Source organism: Phoxinus phoxinus, assembly GCF_949152265.1.
Source record: "Phoxinus phoxinus genome assembly, chromosome: 18".
Classification (NCBI taxonomy): domain Eukaryota; kingdom Metazoa; phylum Chordata; class Actinopteri; order Cypriniformes; family Leuciscidae; genus Phoxinus; species Phoxinus phoxinus.
In genome coordinates this window covers 24260052-24286331 of record NC_136893.1, presented here as the reverse complement: position 1 = coordinate 24286331, position 26280 = coordinate 24260052, and the positions used below count along the sequence as shown (strand labels likewise).

General features: G+C 39.7%; 1 protein-coding gene across 1 annotated transcript in view; it reads right to left on the bottom strand.

The window, feature by feature from the left end:
* Positions 1 to 2540: 2540 nt before the first annotated feature.
* Positions 2541 to 26280, bottom strand: part of LOC306986033 (ankyrin repeat and SAM domain-containing protein 1A) — a 112117-nt gene continuing 88377 nt past the window's right edge. The window contains 11 exon segments of the mRNA XM_079588874.1: positions 2541 to 4170; positions 8559 to 8723; positions 10285 to 10422; positions 12852 to 12905; positions 12907 to 12942; positions 14231 to 14302; positions 14574 to 14711; positions 14804 to 14971; positions 15951 to 16058; positions 16840 to 16986; positions 17136 to 17234. Of these exon segments, the coding sequence (XP_079445000.1) occupies positions 4060 to 4170; positions 8559 to 8723; positions 10285 to 10422; positions 12852 to 12905; positions 12907 to 12942; positions 14231 to 14302; positions 14574 to 14711; positions 14804 to 14971; positions 15951 to 16058; positions 16840 to 16986; positions 17136 to 17234 (1236 nt within the window). The 3' untranslated portion in view covers positions 2541 to 4059.

Here is a 26280-nt window from a genome sequence, read left to right as displayed (position 1 = left end):
GACATCGATACCATGAGGAAAAATTGCCATATAGATACTTTTTAATATGATCCAATAATTTGGCAGCAGGTTTATTAGGCTGCTGTCACTTTAAGACCTGACGCACGGATCCATTACACTGTGACACGTGCGTTTACTTTCCTATACGTTCACTTAAAACATGTTTACACATTTTGACATTATTTTGTGTGTATTTGACTGTTTAAGTGCAATAAGCAGCAGCAAAAAAAACAAAACAACATTTTTTTTAGTGCTGAGAGGCTTTATGTGCCTCAGTTTGGGTGCGAGAACAAAATCTGCGGGAATGAGTCAAATTATGGCCAATACGTGGAATCCCACGGCGAAATCCAAGCCCCGTGAAACAAGTGAGTGAGTGAGTGGAGGCGGGTTTGTGTGTCACTCGCTGTCGGAGAAGAGAGAGGGTATATCTATATTTTTGACAACTATATTGCCAAAGTTTATTATTTCAGATGCATTTTTAAAAGACTACAATTGAAAAATGTATATATTATATGTGGGAGTGACTGTGTTAGACGCCCACTGTCCACATTTGGCAGGTGTTAGTGTCAAGCCCTGGACATAACTACATCAATTATACTGTATATATGGTTCTCTGTGTGTGTTTTTCAGTTAGCACGCTAACCGATTAGACCTTTAAGACTGGAATAGACCACAACTTTTGCACAGATGTTGTCTTATAAAAATATTTCCTGCTAGTTTCGTGCGTCTCCGTGCCCACTTTCTCAGATGACTATTGTACATACCGGTAATTAATATTTAATGTCTATGTATTTATCTATGGTCATTCCCACATCAGGCTTTAATTTGGGATAATGACCAGGAGGACTATAATGGATGCGTGTCAATCAGCTCGTGAATCATTATATCGTATATTATATATATTATATCCACATTGAGTATTAGGCATTATAACGGCTGGGTCTTGGGGTCCGAAGGGAGAGGACTGAGGAGAGAGATGAATAACGCACAGCACAAGCAGCGGACCGGCGTGTTTCAGGATGAAGAGAGCGCAGCAGGCGATATGGAGATGTTACACGGGATGAGATGCGGATCAGAGGTCAACAAACACAACTTCATCCTTCGATACTGAACTAATTCTGTCATCACTGTACAACTGTCCCGACTGTAAAAGATGCAACTCATAAAACTGGCTGCCAGTGTGTCGTCATATGAAAGCCACACAAACAACATAATGCTTGGGTGAATCATAATTATGACATAAAACGTTGAATTTATGAGGTCATAATTGTAAAATAATTAAGAGGTTAAAATAAAATTATGAGATAAAAGGTCGTAACCGAGATATAAAGTCATAATTTTGACAAAAAGTAAGACATTATGACTTCTGTCCTATGACTTTTTGACTGGTCAATTTCAGCTTTTTGAGATTTTAAATCTCACAATTTCATCTTTTTACATAATTTATGATTTAGTAAGTCAATATAATTATGAGAAGTAAAAGTCAATTTCATCTTTTTATATCATATTCATGATTTAGTATGTCACTTTAAACTTAGTCTGACATTAAAAAGTCAATTATGACAATTTTGACTTCTCATAATTATGGCATACTACCTCATAAACACGATATAAAAGCTGAAATTATGAGATATGTCAGGTATGATTTACCAAAGCAGGTTTTTTTGTTTCTTATGTGGCGGATGGGCTTCCATATCATCATGATATTCTGAACGTGAGTTTTTCCCCTGATAAGTGGTCTGTATTTGTGAATGCACCCATATTTTACATGATCGCATGAAAATTTTTAAGGCTTGTGAAGAATACATGAACATAAATCCCAAAGTAAAACAGCTTTTCTAAACCACGATGGCATTTGATCTTGTACGAACCCATGTTTGCTACAACACTGTTTTTAGTCTGCTAGTGCGCGTACCACCTGACCTGATTACCTATATCAAGCAGTCCATGTTACATTTGACGTCAGACACATTGTGAGCTGGCGATCTGCTCAGACGCCTCTGTGTGATTTGGTTCAGACATTTAGGCCCAGCCTGGTCTGCGAACTCAGACTTAAGACAACACATCATATCACAGTGCTAAACGCAAATCCATATACTGGCAGCAAAATAACATTTACAGTTCAACTCAATTGAAGGAAGCTTCTGCCAGTGTGTTCGGATGGACAGAATGTATAGCATCAATTAGATGTGCATAGAAACATAACAGGACTCATAATAATCCATCTAGCCCTCACAGTCCATCATAATATTTTTAGACGTCAGTCAGTGAGCTAAAAGAACACAAACAATGCTTAACATCGGATCATTTACTCGCACTTTCCATGAAAAAAGGTACACAATGGGGCCAAACATGACATTTGTGTCAATTACTCTCCCTCATGTCATTCCAAACACAGGTCATCAAGCTAAATATTAGAAGATTATTATACAAATATGATTATTTTTATATGAATTCCTAAATGTTTGGACATGTTTGAATACTGTTAAAAAAAAAAATTATGTGACGTGTGCTAAATTATTATTTTTTTTTTTAAATACATTACATTTATAAAAAAAATTAAATTAAATGGAGAATAAAACTAAATAAAGATTCAGTTTAATTAAGCCTCACTCAGTATGTGCTGGCTAGTTTTTGGTTCGTGGTTGTTCATAAACTTACCCCAAGTTAAATAAATATATTCGTTTGATCCTTTTTGTCTTACAATAACTTTGGTAACGGGGTTGAACAGCTGACACATGCAGTCAATGATAATTTGCTTAAAAAATAGAAAATGAAATTAGATTATTTGTAAGGTCCAAATGATTTAACGAAAAAATTATAGTAAAAGAGTACATACAGTGTTGAGAGACCGCAATTATGAGAGACCGCAAAATATAGTTTTGGTAATTATTTAACCAATTAATTATTCATTCAAGTCAAATACAACACTTCTGCACTATTTTGACTGTACATGCGATCATGTTATCTTTACGTTAGATAATGGCTCATCTAACATGTTTATTAGTTCTAATAAACTTTACAATAAGGTTCATTAGTTAATATTAGTTAATGTATTAACTAACATGAACTAACAATGAACAATACATTTGTAACAGTATTTATTAATCTTGGTTAGTGTTAGCTAATAATGTTAGTAATGTTTAATAATGTTAATTAGTGTTAGCTAATCCAGCCGTTCATTGTTAGTTCACAGTGCATTAACTAATGTTAACAAATACAACCTTTGATTTTAATAACGTATTAGTAAATGTTGAAATTAATATGAACTAAGATTAATTATTGCTGCAGAAGTATTGTTCATGTTAACTAAGGTAGTTAACTAATGAACCTTATGCAAAGTCGTACCGTTCTAATTTGAAATATTATGTGAATTGTGCCTTTATTGCTCAAAAATAATAATAATACAGGACAGAACACCAAAATGTGCCATATTCATGGAAAGTGCCTTTGACGTAATCCTTGGCTGTGTTTTTTTGATTGGACGCTACGTGTTTAGTGAAGTCCAGGTGTTTAAGCTGAAACTGAAGAGGAAGAGGAGCAGAGTCTTCATCATTGCGGTCGACGCCTGGTAGAGACGAGCACCACAGAAAGGAGGAAAAGAAAGAGAAACTAGTTAAGAGAAAGGAAAGCGGTCAGTGTGAGGGATGGAGGTAGAGTCCTTTGAGCAGAGCGGAGTAGGAAATGTTAGTTTCTTGACGTTTGAAACCGGAAGGTCACATGACGGTACTGATGAGATGTTCTGGTCCTCAGCACTCATACTTTGGTTTCGGGACGGTTGCGATACGACTACAGGCTCCTAAAGCTATAGGGCTACGTCAGGACAGAGAGTCACGAGGACGGCGGGGAATGTGTTTGTTCGAGTGAGACCGGAGGCCTCGGGAAAGGGTTGCCGGACAGCCAGAGCAGAACTAGGCGTCAGGACCGTGCGAGACCGACGGAGAAGTGAAAGGTGTCTTCCGTGTGGAGGAGGGAGTTCGGTCGGGTCTATCTAGAGAGTGAAGGCACAGAGCAAAAGGAAAAGGTGTGAGGGGGGAGCGGTGGGGGGGGGGCGTCCAATCAGAATATGGTGGTCTCGTACTTGGTGCTGACGGTGCGCTTGGGATCTTTGGAGTCCATGATCCAGGACGCACTGCTCTGACCGTGAGCGTCCGCATCCAGCGCCTCCACCTGAAAGAGCAGAGCATCGAGAGCCGTCAACACCAGCCCGTCACTGACCTCAGGTTTCCTTCACAGGAGCATCACTGCCTCTGAATGAGACCTGAAGCTTTTAAACCAATGTTCATGGTTAACAACAACAACTTTTGAATTAGTCAAAAGGTTGCACTTTATTACCTAAGGCCTCATCCACACTACTGAGTTTTAGTTTAGAAACGGAGAATTAAAACGAATACGATCTCCGTCCACACCAGCGTTTTTGCTGCGTATTAGAATTGATCTCAGTCCACATTAAAACGACTGAAAACGCGGATCACGTGACCACTCACCAACACTGGGCATGCGCGTGCCGGTGTAAACAGGCGCATGTAGGCAGTTGTAACATTGTAAAATGCAGAATTTATTTGCACAACAGCTGCTAGCAAAGACAGTAACGCTTGTAATTCGTTATCCATGTTGCAGTCACTAACGTTACGTTGTCCAGGCTGTTTTTGTTTTCTTCCCGGGGACGGGTCATGTGATGGGTGGCTGACGAATCAGGGAAGGATACGCCATGACTAATGACTTCCAATCATAGAGCCAGTCGTGAGCTTCTGCGTCATCGTTTGTAAAGTCCTCCGTTTGACCCGTCTCCACTAAAACGCCCTCCGGAGATTCAAAACGGGGTCGGCAGCGGTTCTAAACTTCTCCGTTTTAGGTCTTCGTTTTTGCCATTGTAGTCTGGACGGGAGGTGCAAACGTAGCAAAAGGTCTCCGTTTCTAAACGAAAACGCAGTAGTGTGGATGGGGCCTCAGAAAGTACTGGTACTATAAGGTTAAACTACATGGGTTAAGGTTAGGTTTAGGTGTAGGTTCAGGTAGGGCTGTAAACGATTAATCGCGATTAATCGAATCCAAAAAAATAAAAGTTTGTGTTTACATAATATATGTGTGTGTATTGTGTATAATCATTTTGTATATATAAATACACACACGTTCATGTATATATTTGAGAAATATTTGCATTTATATACTGCATATATATTTTTTATGATTTATATTATATATAAATAGAACTATTTTATATATAAACAACACATTTTTCTTAAATATATACATGCATGTGTGTGTATTTATATATACAAAATTCTACACAATACACACACATATATTATGTAAACACAAACTTTTATTTTGGATTCGATTAATCGCGATTAATCGTTTACAGCCCTAGGTTCAGGGTTATTACCTAGTTTTTAGACAGTTATTGTCATTACTATAGTATGTACATGGGGAATAGGACTGTAAAATCAAGTTTTTGAAGTGTATGTAACCCAGAGTATTCATTGAATTGTAAAGGAACCCCATATTGCGTCTAAATACAGTTGAAAGGCTTTTCATGTTTTTGAAAAAAGTCTCTTCTGCTCACCAAAGCTGCATTTATTTGATAAAAAAATACAGTAAAAACTGTGATATTGTGGAAAAAAAATGTACACTTTAAAATAACTTTCTATGTGAATATATTGTAAAATGTAATTTATTCATGTGACAGTAAAACTGGATTTTCAGCATCATCACTCCAGTCTTCAGTGTCACATGATCCTTCAGAAATCATTCTAATATGATGATTTGATGCTCAAGAAACTTTTATTATAAAACAGTTGTGCTGCTTAATATTTCTCTAGAAACAGTGATACTTTTTTCAGGATTCTTTGATGAATAGAAACTTATGGAAGATATACAAGAATATATTTTTTTAAAAGATACCGTAATTGCGACTTTTTATCTCACAATTGTGAGTTTACTTTACATCTCGCAATTCTGACTTTATATGTCACAATTGTGACTTTATTTCATGCAATTCTGAGACGGATACTCGCAATTGTGAGAGAAAAAAAAGTCGCAATTACGTTTTTTTTATTTTTATTCTGTGGCGCAAACAAGCTTCCATAGAAACTTTAAAATAACAGCATTTATTTGAAATAAAAAGTCATTTATGGTCTCTAAACTAACCTAATGATAAAAAGTATGTAATCTAGTGCTCACAGCCTCATTTGAATATGTGCTTCCTCACAGCACCAGCAGGGGGCTCCACAGGACTATACGCATTATCAAAGCGCTGGCAAAAAAGATTGGTTACACCACAGCACAAGTGGACTAGATATGGATCTGCCAGTAAGTCATAGAAAGAGAGGAACCATGGAAATTGGGGCTATTGAAGTGGCAATATGAATAAAGGACCAGCTAGATGAAGGAAATATGGAAACTGAGCAATGGAAAGTGTAAAGAATAATTAGAACAAGAATACAGCAAGGTGAAGCTGAACTGAGAGGATGAAACCAAGGAAACATTCAGCTCTGACTGGACTATAAATGCAGACACACAGATGGACTTTGGGAGGATCGTTGAGCTCTAGGACTCAGTGGGTTAATATGTTTTCTGTTGTTATGAGTGATCAGCATTTGAAAGCAGGCGTCGATCAGTGGATACATCAGGGATCTGCTGATAGACTCCTGCTTTTAAACGCTCCCGTCCCGTGTGTATCTGTGTAAGTGCTCGGTTTACAACATGTTTTGGAAGCGTTTATCATTGTAGCCAATCAGAGACATATGTTGTCCGTATTTTTGACAACACTACATCTAACTTTCAAATATAGAACAAATTATATTAGTCGAACACTTACAATAATAATTAGTAGAGTTAGCTTTTAATCTTTGCGTGTGTTTATGTAGCTCATGTATTGGCAGCGTATTCTGGCTAAAAATTTCCACAAATCGATTACATTCCCATTCAGATTTGATTCAGTTTTATATTGATTCGTTTATACAGGTGAAACTCGAAAAATTTGAATAAAAGTTCATTTATTTCAGTAATTCAACTTAAAGGTAGGGTTGGTAATCCTGTTCAGAAACATTTTTTTTTATACTGGGTGAAATGGTCCTTCCATTCTGATAGTAGTCAATACATTATGTGTTCAGAAAAAGGAATGAAACAAATCTGACCTCTGTAGCAGCTGTAGGACAGTAAAAACTCTGACCAATCACTGCCATTCGGTGCGAATGTAAAGAACCAATCAGATGCCTTCATGTCTCGTGCCCGAGCACCACTGCGTGCACAGCAGTGATGCGCGGGTCAATGTATAAACAACCCGCACCCGACCGACGTTTTCAACTAACCCGCCCGCAACTCGGACCGCAAAAAAAAAGAAAGAAAATTTGTACCCGACCCGCGTTTTTTAAAGTAGCAATAGTAAATGCTCATCGCGTCATGGGCCATAGACGGAGGAACTAGGGGTGCGCATTTTTCAGAATGCTGTATGATATAGCCTAGTGTTTTGTAATAAAGGCTTGATTTATTCATTTATTTCGTTTCATTTTCTTAACAATTAAGATGCTGCATGTGTTTATCCAGCCTAATCGACGTGTGCGGCGTCTCTCCCCGGACTTTCCCAACAAAAATCCCGCCCCCTCTCAGCAAATAGGTTACATAAAACTGACATTACTGAGCTATATGCGTTTAAAAGTAGCCTATTAAAATGGCACAATGGCATTGCTCAGTTTAACGTGTTGGGAAATCGGGCATTTTGTCCCGCGTCAGCTTTTATTTGAAAAGTTAATAACGCGCTCAACATTCAAAAGGTAAATAAGGATTTCCCACTGTCATCTCTGCAGACTGCTCGTGCGTCATCCTCGAGCATTCAGCCAATAAAGTGTAGACCTATGTATTTCATTGAACATTGTGTCTAGTACTATATAAATTACAAAGGTAAACGACCCGACCGACCGCGACCCGAATATCATTAAAAATATTTTTGGATGACTCGTAACCGCGGGCGCAGGCACCCGCTCATTTTGGATCAACCCGCGCATCACTGGTAGGTACATGCAGCTGCCAGCTGACTCCAAATGTGGATGCGCGTTCATGTTTGTGGGGGGGGCGTAGCTTTGGACGGAGCACTGACAGGAGGGGGCGGAGCTTAGAAGAGGTGCCACTTTCAAATCTGGCTAGCTCTCCAACATTACCTACTCTAGCTTTAAAAGGTGAAACTAATATATTATATAGACTCATTACATGCAAAGTGAGATATTTCAAGACTTTATTTGTTATAATTTTGATGATTATGGATTACAGCTTATGAAAACCTTTTCACAACATAATTTTTTTTTTCTTTTCATAAACTGTGAGCCATAATCATCAAAATTATAACAAATAAAGGCTTGCAATATCTCACTTTGCATATAATGAGTCTGTATAATATATTAGTTTCACCTTTTAAGTTGAAATGCTCCAAAACATCGACTCTTTTGTGCAACCGGTAAAAACCTGTGCAGCCTGACTGGCGGATGCGGTGTAGGAACCGAACCGGTGGGTTGATTCAGGGCTCAGGATGTGTGTGTGTGTGTGTGTGTGCGCGCGCTCACCCCTGACTTGCGCATGCTCCCCCGTGGTTTGGGCGTGGGTCTGCTGCTCTTGGTCTCGATGATCTCGGTGTTCTGCTGCTGTCTGGTCCTCTGGGCCTGCAGTGCCAGCTGATAGGCCACTTCAAACGCCTGCCCCAGCGTCAGGATGATCTCGTAGGTCAGGTTCTGGCGGGAGAGACACACGCAGCGGTTAACGATGATGATGACGGAGTGCTTAAACGGCTATTAAGAAATTATCAAAGAGCTCAAATGACCTCGATCCATCTTCAGAGGTTTCTTAAATAGCCTCATTAACAGTCATACATCAATACATCTCTACAAGCCTCCACCATTATACTGCGCTTAAGAGGCAGTTTAACTCAAAGTGTGTAATGGCACGCTTAGTTATGTCAAGTAGTGTAATGAAGAGCAGCTTTTCATATAATTGCACATTAGACATCATTGAGTCTCTGAAAAGCGACATAAGCGGCAGTTCTTAGTGCATCTATGAGTGTGACGTGCATTTTTTTTCTACAGATTATGAGTTTGTATCTCACAATTCAGATTGTATAACTCTCAGTTGTGAGTTTATATCTCATTGTGACTAAAAAAAAAAGTTAGAATTGCCTTTATTTTTTTTATTGTGTGGCAGAAACAAGCTTCCATTGTATTCTATTGTAATATATTTTAAAATGTAATTTATTCCTGTGATCAAAGCTGCATTTCAGCATCATCACTTCAGTGTCACATGATCCCTCAGAAATCATTCTAATATGCTGATGTGATAAAGAAACATTTATTATTATTATCATCAATGTTGAAAACAGCAGTGCTGCTTCATATTTTGTGTGGATACTGTGATTTTCAGGATTCTTTGATGAATATAAAGTTCAAAAGAACATTTGGTAACACTTTACAATAAGGCTTATTTTTTTTGCATTAGTTAATGTATTAACGAACATGAACTGACAATGAGCAATATATTACTGCATTAATCTTTGTTAATGTTGGTTAATAAAAAAATGTTTATTGTTTGTTCGTGTTAGTTCACAGTGCATTAACTAATGTTAACAAATGCATTTGATTTTATTAACGTATTAGTACATTTTGAAATTAATATGAACTCAAATTAATAAATGCTGTAGAAGTATTGTTCATTCTTAGTTCATGTTAACTAATGAAACCTCATTGTGAAGTGTTACCGAACAAATATTTCAATTGTCTTTAACTTAAAAACTTAATCGCACTTTTCATGTTAAAAAAGAAACTGTATTTTCAAAAGATGGGTTTGTTGTCTTTATTGTTATTTATTGGAAACCTAATATAACCTCTTAACTCAAAAGTAAAAGCTATTTATGAATCACCTGAATAGTCAATTATCAGTTGTAATAATGGGTTGATTTGTGAATCATTAATCGCAGCTCTACTAGAGTCTGGCTGCGAGTCTTCAAGGTCTAGTGTCTGTATCGTTCAGGAAGCTGTATGATCAATGGCGCTTTAATGGGCTGTTGCTCACAAACTCTCCTATAAAACTCTTTGTGATACTATCAGAGTCCTGGCACACGGCCCATGGCGCTCTGCACACCACAGAGAGAGAGAGAGAGAGACACTCGCGATGTCCAGAAAAATGATTATGAGCAGTGCTCCTCAAATGGGTCATGAGAGACAGCTTTTTTTGCAGAAGTCAGATCTGAAACCGAAGCCCAACAGTTGAGAACCCCTGAAGCGCTGGTCGTGTTCGTCTCACCACGTCTACGGTGCTGAACACATGGCAGTAATGGTGGCTGCTCTGCAGATCTTTCGTGATGTAGGCGAAGGTGCAGAGGTCCTCTGGGTCCTGAGCCGCACACGAGATGTTCCGGATCTCATGTTCTGCGATGATGTTCTGCACACACAAAACCAAGACCAGATTAGGAGACAGAGCCTCAACAGCAATCACAGCAATATATATATATATACACACACACACACACACAGGTATATATGACATCAACACCTGCCACAAGCGTGTGTATTTCAGCAGTGGCGTGTAACGCAGTCATTTCTAGCCATTTTTACGGGTTGAATTTTATATGTAATATACATTTTTCAATTGTAGTCTTTTAAACAGGCAGCTGATTGATTTTTCAATATTGATACTGAAATATCTGAAAGGTTTCCAATACTAATTTTCCACAGAATAGATACAGGAGACCAGCTGCTCTTTCTCTCTCTCTCTTCTCTCCGACAGCGAGCGACACACAAACCCGCCTCCTCACTCACTCACTCACTCACTCACTCACTCACTCACTCACTCACTCAGTCACACACTCACTCACTCACACACTCACTCACTCACACACTCACTCACTCACTCACTCACTCACTCACTCACTCACTCACTCACTCACTCACACACACACTCACACACTCACTCACTCACACACACACTCACACACTCACACACTCACTCACTCACTCAAAATATTGTTGATGTTACAGGGCTTGAATTTTGCAGAGGCACACTCACTCACACACTCACTCACTCACACACACACTCACTCACTCACTCACTCACACACACACACACACTCACTCACTCACTCACTCACACTCACACACTCACTCACTCACTCACTCACACACTCACACACTCACTCACTCACTCACTCACTCACTCACTCACTCACTCACTCACTCACTCACTCACTCACTCACTCACACTCACTCACACACTCACTCACTCACTCACTCACTCACTCAAACACTCTCACTCACTCACTCACTCACTCACTCACTCAAACACTCACTCACACACTCACTCACTCACTCACTCACTCAAACACTCACTCACTCACTCACTCACACACTCACTCACTCACTCACACTCACACACTCACACACTCACTCACTCACACACACACTCACTCACTCACTCACTCACTCACTCACTCACTCACACACTCACTCACTCACTCACTCACTCACTCACTCTCACACTCACACACTCACTCACTCACTCACTCACACACTCACACTCACACACTCACACACTCACTCACTCACACACACACTCACTCACTCACACTCACACACTCACTCACTCACTCACACACTCACTCACTCACTCACTCACACTCACACACTCACACACTCACTCACTCACACACACACTCACTCACTCACTCACTCACTCACTCACTCACACTCACACTCACACACTCACACACTCACTCACTCACACACTCACTCACACACTCACTCACACACTCACTCACTCACACTCACACACTCACACACTCACTCACTCACACACTCACTCACTCACTCACTCACTCACACTCACACACTCACTCACTCACACTCACTCACTCACTCACTCACTCACTCACTCACTCACTCACTCACTCACTCACTCACTCACTCACTCACTCACTCACTCACTCACACACTCACACACTCACTCACTCACTCACTCACACACACACTCACTCACACACTCACTCACACACTCACTCACTCACTCACTCACTCACTCACTCACTCACTCACTCACTCACTCACTCACTCACACACTCACTCACACACTCACTCACTCACTCACTCACTCACTCACTCAAAATATTGTTGATGTTACAGGGCTTGAATTTTGCAGAGGCACACTCACTCACACACTCACTCACTCACTCACTCACTCACTCACTCACTCACTCACTCACTCACTCACTCACTCACTCACTCACTCACTCACTCACTCACTCACTCACTCACTCACTCACTCACTCACTCACTCACAATATTGTTGATGTTACAGGGCTTGAATTTTGCAGAGGGATTGCGTGTATTGCACATAATTTTACTAATTTCTGAAAATGTTGTCCTCACACCCAAACTGTGGCACATAAAGCGCCTCTCAGCACTAAATTGAGTTATTTTTTGCTGCTTATTGCACTTAAACAGTCAAATACACACAAAATAATGTCAAAATGTTCTGGTCAGTATTCACGTAAACACAGTCAGTTATGTTTTAAGTGAATGTAAACAGTTGAGAAAGAAAACATGTGTAACAGTGTAATGGATCTGTGCGTCAGGTCTTAAAGTGACAGCAGCCTAATAAACCTGCTGACAAATTATGAGATCATATTAAAAATATCTATATGGCAGTTTTTCCCCATCTATAGGATCCTCCAGGAGTCACTCAATAAGTCAAATGAGTTTATCACTCATGTGACGCGATGAGAACACCCCCCACCCAACCCAACCCGACAGAGATGTCCCATGAGCCAGAGGGGTTTCAGTTTCATTCGGCGAACGACAAAAGGATGAAGTCATCACCTTGTTGGCAGCATCGATGAATTTCACACCCTTGTACGTAATGGAGAGGACGGACGATGGTGGGGATCTTCCTCATCTGTTCTGTCGACCTCTGAGAGAGAGAGAGAGAGCGAGAGCGAGAGAGAGAGGAAATTATAGAAGAGTTGTGAATATAATGCCCCAAATATTTCACCACAACATATTTTATTACCATTTTGCTATAACACTGTAACCGGCAGGACACTCAGTAATCTGGAAAATTTGTGCACTGGGAATCATATTTTTTCAAATAAAGACACTAATTTTACACGCAGCACACAGTGAAAATGACATGAATATGACAAGGTGGGTAACTGGGAAAAGTGCAGCGTAGTTTGAAATAAAGTTTGTCGACCGTGCGTCTCCAGTGACCGCAGAACTCTCTTGCTTCTGCTTCTGACACAGCGGCCAAAACTAAACGCTTAGCGGCCAATATTGTCCGATATATCGGTCGACAATTCATTTTGTCCCACAGTTCATGACTCATGACCAAAACAGTAGTTCTTGATCAAAAGCTCATTCGGGTTCATTAGCAAACATCCAAGCGGCCTGAACGATGACTTTACAGTATTTAAATTAGGGATGACCCGAGTCAACCTCAAGGATCGATATCGGGGCCGATTTAGCATTGGCCATCCTAAGCCCGATCCTTTACTCCACGTCTGCGGTCACGCAGGGGTCGAGCAGCAGGGGGCGAGCGCTCCGTCAGCCGCCATTAAAAAGAGAAGCTCAAACGTACGTGCGCGAAGGAGGTCAACTTTTATTATTATTAACGTTTTATTATTAATATTACTATGTAAAATGAGGATATTTTCTCTTCTTTTATATATTAATATATTTTATATTCATTTATTTATTTTTAAGATTGAAATCTGACCAGTTTCATTGTAATATTCACCAATAGCCAGTGCTAATATTTAAAGGACATACATTTAATGCCCTTCTTTTATCATTTACTTAGTACAGAAAAAAACAAAATTCTCTGGCTGGCTCTCTTGATTAAAAGCATCACTCTGGCCCGACTACATCTCTGCAGTGACCGGCTGAGCAAACAGTTCTGCTGAATTATTTAACCATTTAAACCCCAACGTACATGAGTGCTTATCAAAAACAGCCCTTAAAGTGCAAATCTGCAGTCTGCCACACACACTTTCATTTTCCACTTTCTGGACAGACCTCTGTATCTATTATGAAACGGTCTTTTTTTGCGCTAGTGTCCTGTAGAGGACTCGCATGGGTGGCAGTTTTCCCTGACACGGCTGCCCGTTCCAAAATATAATGATGATCTCAGTGTCCTGGCGAGACGCTCACAGGAGACCTTGAGCTCTCTCTGGCTGAAGAACACCTGAGTGAACACCTACCCTCATTTTAGCACAGGCGTCCTGCGTCGACTCCGTTCCTCTCAGTTCTTTAATGAGCATCGAGCCCAGATACTGCAGAACGAGAGAGAGAGAGAGAGAGAGAGAGAGAGAGAGAGAGAGAGAGAGAGAGAGAGAGAGAGAGAGAGAGAGAGAGAGAGAGAGAGAGAGAGAGAGAGAGAGAGAGAGAGAGAGAGAGAGAGAGAGAGAGAGAGAGAGAGAGAGAGAGAGAGAGAGAGAGAGAGAGAGAGAGAGAGAGAGAGAGAGAGAGAGAGAGAGAGAGAGAGATTTCAGTTGGTCTGGTAAAATCACATCTAAACACCATCAAGGGAAGAAATATGATTACATTGGCCTCGTAACCGCACGATTCGAAGATGAGCTTCTCGGGCTGGTGGTGCCAGTTCTGGACCGGTGTGTACGGAGCCGCCAGACTCGGGGGTCGTAAGGTCAGACGAGGTTCCCGCTGACGCTCCTCATATTTCTCCTTCAGGGCGGAAGAGAACTCTTTTAGGATAAACCGACCAAAATGTGCCTCATCTGAGCAGAAGCGGAAAGGAATCGGTGAGTTTGACTCACTTGTGGTTGTGTTCTGTCGTTGGGCCGCTGTCGGGTGAACACGTCATACTCGGAGTCGGGTCCTCTCCTCCTCCCAGAATCCCCTGCGGGCAACAGCGGATCCATAGAACGAGTGTAGGAGTCTGAGTGACTGAGAGGAGACGAGGTCTGGGACACGAGATCCTGACACTGCAAAAGAAGTGTTCAATGAGGGCGATCAGCCAACAGGGAAGATGTGCTTCCTCATAAATGAGAGCGAGAGAGAGAGAGAGAGAGAGAGAGAGAGAGAGAGTCATTGCAAACATCTTCCCGCAAATTTATAGCGGACAAAGAGATTTTTTTCATTATATTTATTATATTTTATTTTTAAATGTTAAATTAAATTCTTTTTAATTTATTTTTAATTGTTTTAAATAAAAATATTTAAATTAATTTCAAATAAGTTTTATTTTACTTTATTTTAAAAATGATATGCGTTAAATTGTGAGAGAAAATAAAAATTCATAAATTCTTAAAGGTCCTTAAAATGTGCTTCTGTTTTTATTCAAGAAAAATATAATCTATAGTTGTTTTTGTTTTTTTGGGGTGAGATATGACCAATTTGATTGTGAGACTCAGCCAATATCCTTCAGTAAGGGACAGTCAAGCTGCTGTTGTAGCAAGTCAACAGAGGAAACAAAAAACACACATCTGGACATCAAAATACATCGACAAAAACTCTGAAAGGCATGGTTCGTGAAAAATAAATGGATTAAAAAAGGCATGGTTTGTATTAATCTATTAAATGCAATAACTGACAAATTTATTTAATTTCTTAATTTTTTTGTCATTGATGAAGAAGACCAGATGAAAGATGAATCATGCCAATAAACTTCTGTAAAAATATGAAAACAACACTGCAAAATAACAATGAAACAAACATGCAAACAAAACGTTTAAATGTTTGACATTTAAATTAATACATTTATAGATCAAAGTTAGATAATTCGACACATTTTTCATTAGTTAACTAAAATCGCATTAATTGCAAATCAGTTAAATGAATCAATGTCATGACAAAAAAAAAAAAAACCCTGCAATGCAATACTGAACAAAGTGCAACGCTGTCCCTCAGATTACTGAGGAGATCTGTATACCGGGCCATGTGATTCTCCACCGCAGCACTTACTCTGATCTGAGAGAGGCGGGGGGGTTTAACCGGCGGCTCCTCATAGGGCCGTTCAGCTAGCGACGCGATGATCCTTTTCCTGTGGCCCAACAACGTGATCTTCAGCACCTACATGTACACAAAACACACAGACACACACATCAGACTCCAGAAAGCAACGTAAATACCCTGAATAGGCCCATTCACACCAAGGACGATAACTTAAAAAATAACGATAAATACATTAGCGTCCACACCAGCGTCCACTATTATTCTGTTTATTATAAGCGCACGCCGCAGTGTTGTCAGCAGGATGGATTCTGATTGGCTGTCCATGTTTTTATCGTTCATCAGCTGGATAAACATCCTTCTAAGGTGAATGCAATGATATTGTTCTTGTGTGCCGTTATATATAAAGAGCTATATCTTTATTGTTATATTTATAGTTATCGACCTTGGTGTGAACGGGCCTTTATTCAGAAACAAGTAATTGAATTACTTTAACAAATAAAAGAAAAGCCAATTGACTATGTAAATAATAACACTTTTGTAACACTTTCACCGTAAAAAAAAAAAAGTTGGTTTAACTTAAAAAAGCAAGTTGCCTTAAAAATTTGGAGTTCGTTGTAATTAAAAATTTGAGTTAATACAAAGAAGAATGGTTTAATAAGCAGAAACTCAAAATAGTATGTTATCTTCACACATTAGTTATCGAAGTTGATTTGACAAAAGATAAAAAGTTGTGATAACAAATCATTAAAATATTTTTTACAGTGTTACAATAAGGTCACATTACAATGTTAAGTAATGTAGTGAAGTAAGCTTAAACGGAGCCGCACAGTAAAGTGTAACCGATACTCTACAGAAAAGCAGTGTTTACTGATGACTGCAAGTATGACGTTGTCCTCACATTAACGATCTCCAGCTCCCACAGGTTCTTCACACACTCTAGCGTGCGGTAGCCGCTGGACATGAAGTTGTGCAGGTATTCCTGAAGACCCAGGACGTCCAGCCACGAGGAGAGCGACGTGCTGCCGTCACAGCCCAGCGCTCTCACCTGCACAAAACCAGTACAGATAAACCCCCAGCGGACTCACGACAGAGACTACTACAGTGATGGGCATCTCACAGGATGATCCTGATAGAGTCATGAGTGCTAAAAGACCATCTTAGCGTGTAACGAATGATTTTAGACCCGACACACACCTTTGGTAAAGAACGCGCAGCGCTGACGATCTTCCTGCGATGTCCCGGATCCGTGATGCCGATTTCTCTCAGATCTTGCTCTTCCATTACATCATTTCCCTACACAAACACAACCATTACACATACGGCAAATGATAGCTTCCTTTCTTGGTGTTAAAAAAATAAAAAACCTTAAAATGAGATTGCATTATTATATTGCATACACCTAACAACATTTAATGAGGTTTACGCTAGTGAAGGTAATGTATAAACCATGGAAAAAAGAAAAATAAACTTATAAAATTTTAGAAAAAAAGTATTATTTTGCTTCTCACGTAAGTTGATCTTGTTTAGTTTAGTTTAGATGAAAATATACACAACACCACATCAATACTGAAGGGCAACAGCGCTCCACTCGGTCAATGTGTCTTTTGTCTGAAGAAACACAAGGTTTAATGCGACGTACTGCAGAGCACCATTGAGAACGGCAGCTACAATCTTAATCACTAAACCACCTTTACTTTCAGCAACAATGATACGGTATGTCTCCACTGTATGGATAAAGGACACAATATATTATCAGGTTGGACAGAGACGGCACACATCTCACACTGTTTGTATGAGTGTGTGCGTGTTTCATGTTTCTTTATTGATCAGTGTCATATACTCTAAACGCAGTGCATCAAACACAGCAGCATGAGCGATCGATGCAAGACGGCGCAGAGAGCAATCTGAGGTGCTGATCTTACAACGAGACCACACACACACACACACACACACACACACACACACACGCGCACACGCACCAGTTTTATATACACAATTAAAGCATTTAAAGAGGAAACACTGTGTACAACCCGTCCTGCACCTGAAGGGTCACTGTATTAAATTGCCTTGAAACTCTGTCTAAAATATGATAAACATGACAAACAGACGATGATAATAATTTATGGCAAGTGGAGTGGTAGCGTTTTGAGATCTACAATGAAGTGAACTGTGATTTAGAGTGAACTGGCAAATGTAGTGTCCCACACGCAGTGCTTCAGTGTGTGCTGTGAAGCACCGGCTGTCGTTATGTGCCGAGAGTCCATGCTAGCAAATATAAACAATGCAATGCAATACTTCAGTCGCAATCCGTGAAACAATAGCATCAAACCATAACATACCAAATCAAACAAAGTAAAAACAAACAAAAAGCAAAAGACAAAAACAAAAACTCTGAACAATAAATCAAAACCAATAATACAAACAACTAAAAACAAAACCTCCAAACAAGCACAAAAAACAAATCAATAATACCGTACTAAAAAGGCAAAACACAAAACGAAACCAATAAATAATACAAACCCTACAACACAAATCAAAAAAACTCCAAACAAAATAAAAAAAAAACTATAAAACAAACAAGCTCCAAACAAACAAAACAGAACCAATAAAATGCTAACAAAAGGCAAAACACAAAATTAAACCAATAATACAAACAACCAAAAACAAACGACAAAGCAAACCTCAAAAAACACACAAAAAAAAAACATTTAAAAAAAACTGTAAACCACAAACAAAACAAAAACTCCAAACATACACAAAACAGAACCAATAAAACACAAAAAAGTCACAAAAAAAACGCCAAACCAAACTAAATCAATAAAACAATAAAAAAGGCTAAACAACATGTTCTGATCGGCCGTGGTTCTGTCTCTACACTTCGCTGGACAGACTAAATGGAAACGTGTTGCTGCACACCTGGTGAAGACGTGAAAAAATTCAAAACAAAATCAATAAAATACTTAAGACAAAACGAAACCAATAAATAAAAACCCCAAAAGCACAAATCAAAAACTACAAACTAAATAAAACCAATAAAACACAAACAAGCCACAAACAACTCCAAACAAACAAAACAAAACCAACACAATGCTAACAAAAGGCAAAACACAAAATTAAACCAATAATACAAACAACCACAAAGCAAACCTCAAAACACACACAAAAACCTATTAAAACGAACAGTAAACCACAAACAAAACAAACTCCAAACATACACAAAACAAAACCAATAAAACAAACAAGCAAGCCACAAAAAACTCCACACAAAACAAAATCAATAAAACATGAATAAAGCTGAACATGTTCTGATCGGCTGTGATCGTCTCTTCACAGAGGAGATGGACACGTGTCGCTGCTAGGGGTGTAAATATCAATCGATTCGTATCGATACATCGATTATACAGCCGGCGATTCGATGCATCGTTGCGTCCGCAAGAATATCGATTAATGTCCTTTTTTTGCCGCCTGTCATTTTTCAGCATCCACTCCGACATATGCGTGCAACCTACTCCTAAGCTGCGGGTGGCGATATCCTCATTATTGTCTTCTACGTCACACTGCTTCACGCGCCGCGCGCATTACGTTTATGTTCACAGTTCACACACTGTTGAGTCTGACTTTCAAGAGCGATGGAACCGTCAGAGCGAGCTGGCAATGAAAGTGAAACGTTACACACTCCAGTCGGCGTCAAGTCATGGGTGTGGAAGTATTTTGGCTTCAGGAAAATAGATGGAGCCCTCGTAAGAGATGTTGCCGTTTGTAAAGAGAAAGACTGTCAGTGTGAGATAAGATACTGCAGCAACACGTCGAATCTCTCCAGTCCGCACATCTGAAAAGGCGCCATGGTATTTGTTCTTATTACAAATTATCTGATTGCACTTTATTGTAACTGTAGTAGATGCAGTAACTGTTCTATTTTCTGTTCATTTGCAGTGCATTGAGCACAAATGCTATAGTGTAACATACACATTATTATGTGAATAGATAGAATACTGTTTCTGTATTCTCAATAAAAGGCTAATTAAATGATTTATTTTTGTTGATTTATTTTGAAACTTAATAGATATCATCATGTAAAAATATCGAGCATTGAATCGTATCGAATCGAATCGAATCGTATCGCAGGGAATTCTGAAGTATCGAAAATAATCGAATCGTTGGCTTAAGAAATCGGTATCGTATCGAATCGTCATGAAGGCCCCGATTTACACCCCTAGTCGCTGCACAGCTGGTGAAGACGTGGAGTAACGTCCAGCGTTGTGTCTGGAGAGGGGAAGCGGTGCAGTGTGTGTCTTCATCACAGACGTCCTGTGCAGATCTGAAGCAAATATGAGACATCTAACGCTCTGATGAACATCACACATCCCTGTCTGTCACCACTCAAACAGCACGAGCGACCTGAACCACTGCACGTCTCCTCGGCTCAGGCCGTGATGAAGTGATGAAGTGAGGGAGGCGGATGGGGAAGAGGTTCCAGTAAAACTGCCCAGATCATTTCGAGTGAAGAACCGGCAGCTGAATGCAGAAAGGTTACGGTGGATCCATCGGTCTCGTCCTCTTTTCATCTCTCTCTCTAATCCTCTTCTTCTCTCAGTATCTGCCTTTAGTATAGACTGAAATCTGAGTACAGCACAGAGATGTGGTCCATTTATTTCTACAAATGCGATTATGCGAGAACTGAATATGAAACAAATGGAGGATGTTCATTCAGTGGCTCCAAAAGTATTTGGAAACTGGCCTGACTATCAAACTGGATGGCATCAGCAAACAAACGCTACAGATTTATCTCGCTAACTAATGTCACTTTTCTGAACCTTTTTTCATCATTTCAACCGATTTTGCCGATTGAGAGAGTTAATTCTTACAAAAGATTCACACTGCAACAATCCTTCAGTCACAATCCCCACTTCAACAACATTTCTAAAATAAAAATTTTAAATCAAACAATAGCCATACCAAACACCACACAAAATCGATAAAACACTAGCAACTAAAAGCAAACTCCAAACAAACAAAACCGAACAACCCCACCCAAATAAAACAAAAAGACCCAAACATAAAAAAAACACTAACAAGAAAAAGCAAACCACAAAACAAAAACTCCAAACTAATAAACAAACAAAACAGAACCAAACAACCCCATTCAAATAAAGCACAAAAAGACAAATCAAAAACACCAAACAAACACACAAAAAACAATAAAATACCAACAACAAACAATAAAATACCAACAACAAACAATAAAATACCAACAACAAACAATAAAATACAACAAACAATAAAATACCAACAACAAACAATAAAATACCAACAACTAACAATAAAAAGCAAACCACAAAACAAACACTCCAAACAAACACACACAACCCAAACAAACATACACAACCCAAACAAACACACACAACCCAAACAAACACACACAACCCAAACAAACACACACAACCCAAACAAACACACAACCCAAACAAACAAACTCCACCCATACAAACACGCACAACCCAAACAAACACACAAACAAACAAACACACACAACCCAAACAAACACACACAACCCAAACAAACAAACAAACACACAACCCAAACAAACAAACACAACCCAAACAAACACACACAACCCAAACAAACACACACAACCCAAACAAACAAACACAACCCAAACAAACAAACACAACCCAAACAAACACACACAACCCAAACAAACAAACACAACCCAAACAAACACACACAACCCAAACAAACAAACACTCCAAACAAACACACAACCCAAACAAACAAACCAAACAAACAAACACACCTCAAACAAACACACACAACCCAAACAAATAACCCAAACAAACAAACACACAGACAATAAAAAGCAAACCACAAAACAAACACTCCAAACAAACACACACAACCCAAACAAACATACACAACACAAACAAACACACACAACCCAAACAAACACACACAACCCAAACAAACACACACAACCCAAACAAACACACAACCCAAACAAACAAACTCCACCCATACAAACACACACAACCCAAACAAACACACAAACAAACACACACAACCCAAACAAACAAACACAACCCAAACAAACAAACAAACACACACAACCCAAACAAACACACACAACCCAAACAAACAAACACACACAACCCAAACAAACAAACACACACAACCCAAACAAACACACACAACCCAAACAAACACACACAACCCAAACAAACACACACAACCCAAACAAACACACACAACCCAAACAAACACACACAACCCAAACAAACAAACACAACCCAAACAAACACACACAACCCAAACAAACAAACACAACCCAAACAAACAAACACAACCCAAACAAACAAACACACACAACCCAAACAAACACAACCAACCAAACAAACAAACACACCTCAAACAAACACACACAACCCAAACAAATAACCCAAACAAACACATACAACTCAAACAAACAAACACACACAACTCAAACAAACACACACAACCCAAACAAACAAACACTCCAAACAAACACACAACCCAAACAAACACAACCAACCAAACAAACAAACACACCTCAAACAAACACACACAACCCAAACAAATAACCCAAACAAACAAACACATACAACTCAAACAAACAAACACACACAACTCAAACAAACACACACAACCCAAACAAACAAACAACCCAAACAAACATCAAAATGACTGTAGGTATCGTTCAAGTCTGTACCACAAACAATGAAGGACGAGGCACACTTTTATAGGCTTTGCATTATAGTATATAACAGTGGCATTCTCCTTTGCTAATACAAGCTTGTATGACTCACAGCTCTAGAGACTCTGTCAGTAGACTTTGCGAACTTTGCAAAGTAATGCTTTTTTAGAGCTATCCAATTTCACAAAGACATCTGAGAATAAAACTTGGATTCCAGTTGTGGAGAGGCTCCTCACGACGGCAGAGACTCAGACACTAATAAGGGCGGTCCACCAAACAACAGCAAAAGTGTTTGAAATCTAAAGAAATCAGTGCGCGTTGGAAAACCTCTGAGGAAATCTCTCTAATGCAGAGGAATTTGAATGAACTTTGAGGAACGATGCGGATGCTTTATGACTACAGAGGAATTTGTAATTATTTGCACACAAGCAATCATGTCACTGACATCAAGAGATGCTTTTTCAGAAGCACCAATTAGACGCTCGCTAGTTCAGAGCACCTGCGCTTCTGTCACACACACATAATGCACATACATCAACAGGTGTGGCGTGAATGTGTCCTGCAAAGCTCACTGACACATTTTAGATATGGTCGTACTGATACAAAAGCTGTGAGGCAAACATTCAATTATTAAAAACAAAATGTACTGATAGTTTGGTGGTTGTTTTGAAAAATAAAGTGCTATGAAAATGTATATGATAGATATATGTAAACCAATAGACTACCACAATTAACAATAATAAACTACAAATTTTTTTTATATATATATTAACCATATAAATATTTTATCACAAAAGTGAGTACACCCCTCACATTTCAGCAAACATTTTAGTGTATCTTCTCATGGGACAATACTATAGAAATGAAACTTGGATATGTTTTAATGTAGTCGATGTGCTGCTTGTATAGCAGATTATATTTACGGTCCTCTGAAAAGAACTCAACATACAGCTGTTATTGTCAAAACAGCTGGCAACAAAAGTGAGCACACACACACACACACACACACACACCAAAATAGTGGCCAACAAAAGTGAGTACACCCTAAGTCACACACACACGTCAAAATAGCTGCCAACAAAACTGAGTACACCCCAAGTCTCAGACACACACACTTGTCAAAACAGCTGGCAACAAAACTGAGTACACCCCAAGTCACAAACACACACAACAACAACATATAGCCGTTATTGTAAAAAAAAAAATAGCTGGCAACAAAAGTGAGTACACCACAAGTCACACACACACACGTCAAAACAGCTGGCAAATAAGTGAGCACACACACACACACGTCAAAATAGCTGGCAACAAAAGTGAGTACACCCTAAGTCAGTCACACACACGTCAAAACAGCTGGCAACAAAAGTGAGTACACCCTAAGTCAGTCACACACACGTCAAAACAGCTGGCAACAAAAGTGAGTACGACCTAAGTCTCACACACACACGTCAAAACAGCTGGCAACAAAAGTGAGTACGACCTAAGTCTCACACACACACACACACACACACACACACACACACACACACACACACACACACACACACACACACACACACACACACACACACACACACACACACACACACACACACACACACACACACACACACACACACACACACACACACACACACACACACACACACACACACACACACACACACACACACACACACACACACACACACACACACACACACACACACACACACACAGTGTTGATATCTGATCGTGACACCAGCTCTTTTCTGTGGCCGGTCACTGGGTTCACTGACCCGAACGTGAAGCTAATTCCACTTCTCACCTGTGTGCCTTGATGACTGTGAGCTGTGTGCAGACGGAGAATGCTAACATCCTCCGGCCCTAAACGGACCACATTTCAGGCTGTTGCAGCATTTTATATATAAAAAAATTTAATAAATTTTTTGTGCGTCTATTTTCCCACTTTCTCTTATAAACCAATGTAAGATGTCTCTGATTGACTAACCTTGTTGTATGAAAATACTGATGTAGTTCAAACTGTATATTCTCAAAAGGCTGAGAAATATTGAGCAGACGCATCTCATTTATTTAAACTTCTTTCCAATGACACTGAACACATCACAGCGTTCTCACAGGTATGACACAGCCAGCGCTTTACACCGCTCGGAGGAAACTAATGGATGTAATAAACACTCGTAATGAACTGCTTAACTGGATACATCATGCGTCTACACATCACTTCTGACAGCGCAAAATTACATGTCCCATAATGCACCTCATGAAATCCACTTTGTGATTTTCCTTCAATTTTACATGCCTTTTAATACTCAAGCACAAGTAAAAATAGCAACATATTAAAGTCAAATCGGAGACGGTTCCTTAATGCAAGACCTAAATACACGGCAGACAAGCTCATTTTAATTATTGATCAAATATCTCCGGCGAGATCAAAGGCGGTGGGCTTCTTTGGGGTGAATTATGGAGAAGTGGAGTGCAGAGATGAGGACGGGATGGGAAGGAGGAATGGAGATGCGGAAGGTAAGATGTAAGACGAACTCACCCCAGGTGTCTGAATGAAAGCGAGACCTTTGAGTCGTACTCCTGCACTCAATCTCCAATGCATTCGGAATTAGTTGGGAAAGTAAGAGCAATGTTTTGGCCTCTATCTAGTATCGCCCGCGCGTGTGTGTGTGTGTGTGTGTGTCAAGCTCGGACTTTCAGAAGGTCTTTAATATGCATGAAACCACACTAGTTAAAAAAGAGATGTGAATGCTTTTACAAAATCACATCCCGTCTTCTAATGCGTGTTCACCACACACGCAGAGTAACAATTCCTTGCATCGGGTCATTAGGCAAATTTCAAATAAGTATTTTAACTATAGTGTAAACGGATGTGTTAACAGCTAGCCTGGAAATCCAGACCCAAATCCGAAAGATTAAAGGTCTGGCGTCGACTAATGAAAATGGGCCAGCTCGAGGGGCGGCACCAAGCATGCATTTGAAAATCTCACTGCACGCAATTGACGGTTCGCAAAGACCCGCCCCCCTTAGTTACTGTCGCTATGTCCGACAAGCTACGCCGCTCTCACGCCACACCATGTTCTCACGCAGTGACAAAAACATTGCGGAACAGAGAGGACACTGACAACACACTGACAGACAGGACACACCAGGTTACTTTTGATATTAAACAAAGTCTCGCCTTTCAAATTTGGTCATTTTTTAAAAGAAATTTAAACAATAAATACCATTTTGTGGCTCTTTAATGTGTGTGACAGATGATGTAGAGCATCAGTTAAAGCTGCTCGTGAACCGATCATCTCTTCCTTCTAGTTCATTTATAGCATCAAATAAACATGAATGAACATCAGAAGGAATGTTGTTTTAACCGCGGAAAGGCGTCAGTACACTCCGCTTCTCAAGCTCAAATCCTCCCATGTTAATCTACTAACTTTCCTGACTGCTTTGTCAGACAAAATGGTGGGTGGCGAAGTATGATTGGTCAGATCACCTGTCAATCAAGCTCCATGCGAAGGGTCAATTGGATAACACTACGACCAATCACAACAATACACCGCCTAAGCCGCATTCGCTTAGCTACCAGCGGAGCTGACTGGGAGATTAGACTCTTGCCGTATCCGGGCG